This window comes from Buceros rhinoceros, unplaced genomic scaffold, assembly GCF_000710305.1.
Source record: "Buceros rhinoceros silvestris isolate BGI_N320 unplaced genomic scaffold, ASM71030v1 scaffold38116, whole genome shotgun sequence".
NCBI lineage: Eukaryota > Metazoa > Chordata > Aves > Bucerotiformes > Bucerotidae > Buceros > Buceros rhinoceros.
Window position 1 is genome coordinate 1 of NW_010416397.1, and position 1,065 is coordinate 1,065.

The 1,065-nt window shown below is 59.7% G+C and overlaps 1 protein-coding gene across 1 annotated transcript; it reads left to right on the plus strand.

Moving 5' to 3' along the window:
- Positions 1-277: 277 nt before the first annotated feature.
- MLLT11 (myeloid/lymphoid or mixed-lineage leukemia (trithorax homolog, Drosophila); translocated to, 11) lies at positions 278-547 on the plus strand. Its single transcript, XM_010137789.1, has one exon. It carries the CDS (start codon positions 278-280, stop codon positions 545-547), a length of 270 nt encoding a protein of 89 aa, XP_010136091.1.
- Positions 548-1,065: the final 518 nt, after the last annotated feature.

Consider the following 1,065-nt stretch of genomic DNA (forward strand, 5'->3'; position numbering starts at 1 on the left):
GAGGCACGGGGCCACCAGCCCCATCGCACACCCCTTAGAGCAGGGTGGCGACCCAGCCCTGGATCAGATCAGCGGCAGGGCTCGAGGCTGCCTTTACACCCAGCCTGGAGTCCGCGACATCACACCCTCCTGCCCCACCGATTATTTTGGGGCGGGAACTTGGTCAATGTGGCGATGCCTGCGAGTTTCGGCCGCTTTGGGGCCACTCCTGTGCCTTTGGTAGAGCTTTTCTCCCCCTCTTCTCTCCCCTCATCCCTTTCACCTTCACAGCCCGAACATGCTGGACACCATCAGCAGCCAGTACGACTCCTTCATCTACTGGAGGATGCCGATCCCACAGCTGGACATGGCGGAGCTGGAGGGGCTGGGGCTGGTCGACGTGGCCCTCTACAAACCCAGAGGAGGGCTGGGCAAGCTCGGCGGCGAGCGGGACCGGCTCAGCCGGGACATCCCCGAAGACGAGGACAGTCTGCTGCAGTTCAACAGCTTTAATTTCTGGAGAGCTCCTATCGCCAGCATCAGCTCGTTCGACTTCGATCTAATCTGAAGGCCTCCTCCCTGCCCCTCCTGCCCCCCCGGCCCTCTCCCGCTCTGCCAGGCGCGCGAGAATTCGCTTTTGTTGTCGGTTTGGAGGCTGTTTTTTGTGTTTCCAGGCAGATTTTGATGTCACTAATTAACTCAGCAGCTAATTAACTCACCCTGATGGTGATGGCTCTCTGCGAAGCTTCCACCTCTCTCCACCTTTTCCCTCTTTTCTTCCCTTCTCGCTGGAAGCACCGCGATGGGGTAACAGCATGGGGGGCAAATATGAGACACGGGGCAGAAACAGCCACCCCGTTGCCCCACATCCGCAGGCCAGCGGGTGCAGGAGATGCCGGGGGGTTCTCCCACTGCCCTGCACCCTGCGGCTGGGTGACCATGGGTGTCCCCATGCCCTGGGACGGGGTTTGAGCTCATTTCTCCTACGCTTTTTTAAGAAACTCATTTGTGCAACGGGAGTTGTGCAGGGCTGATGGGAATTGTCTTCGTTTGGCAGAAAGCTCCGTCCCCGCTCCTCTCCTGCGG

What these genes read in the sequence shown, in the direction of transcription:
- MLLT11 (XM_010137789.1), top strand. Translation starts at nt 278, where the DNA reads ATGCTGGACACCATCAGCAGCCAGTACGACTCCTTCATCTACTGGAGG.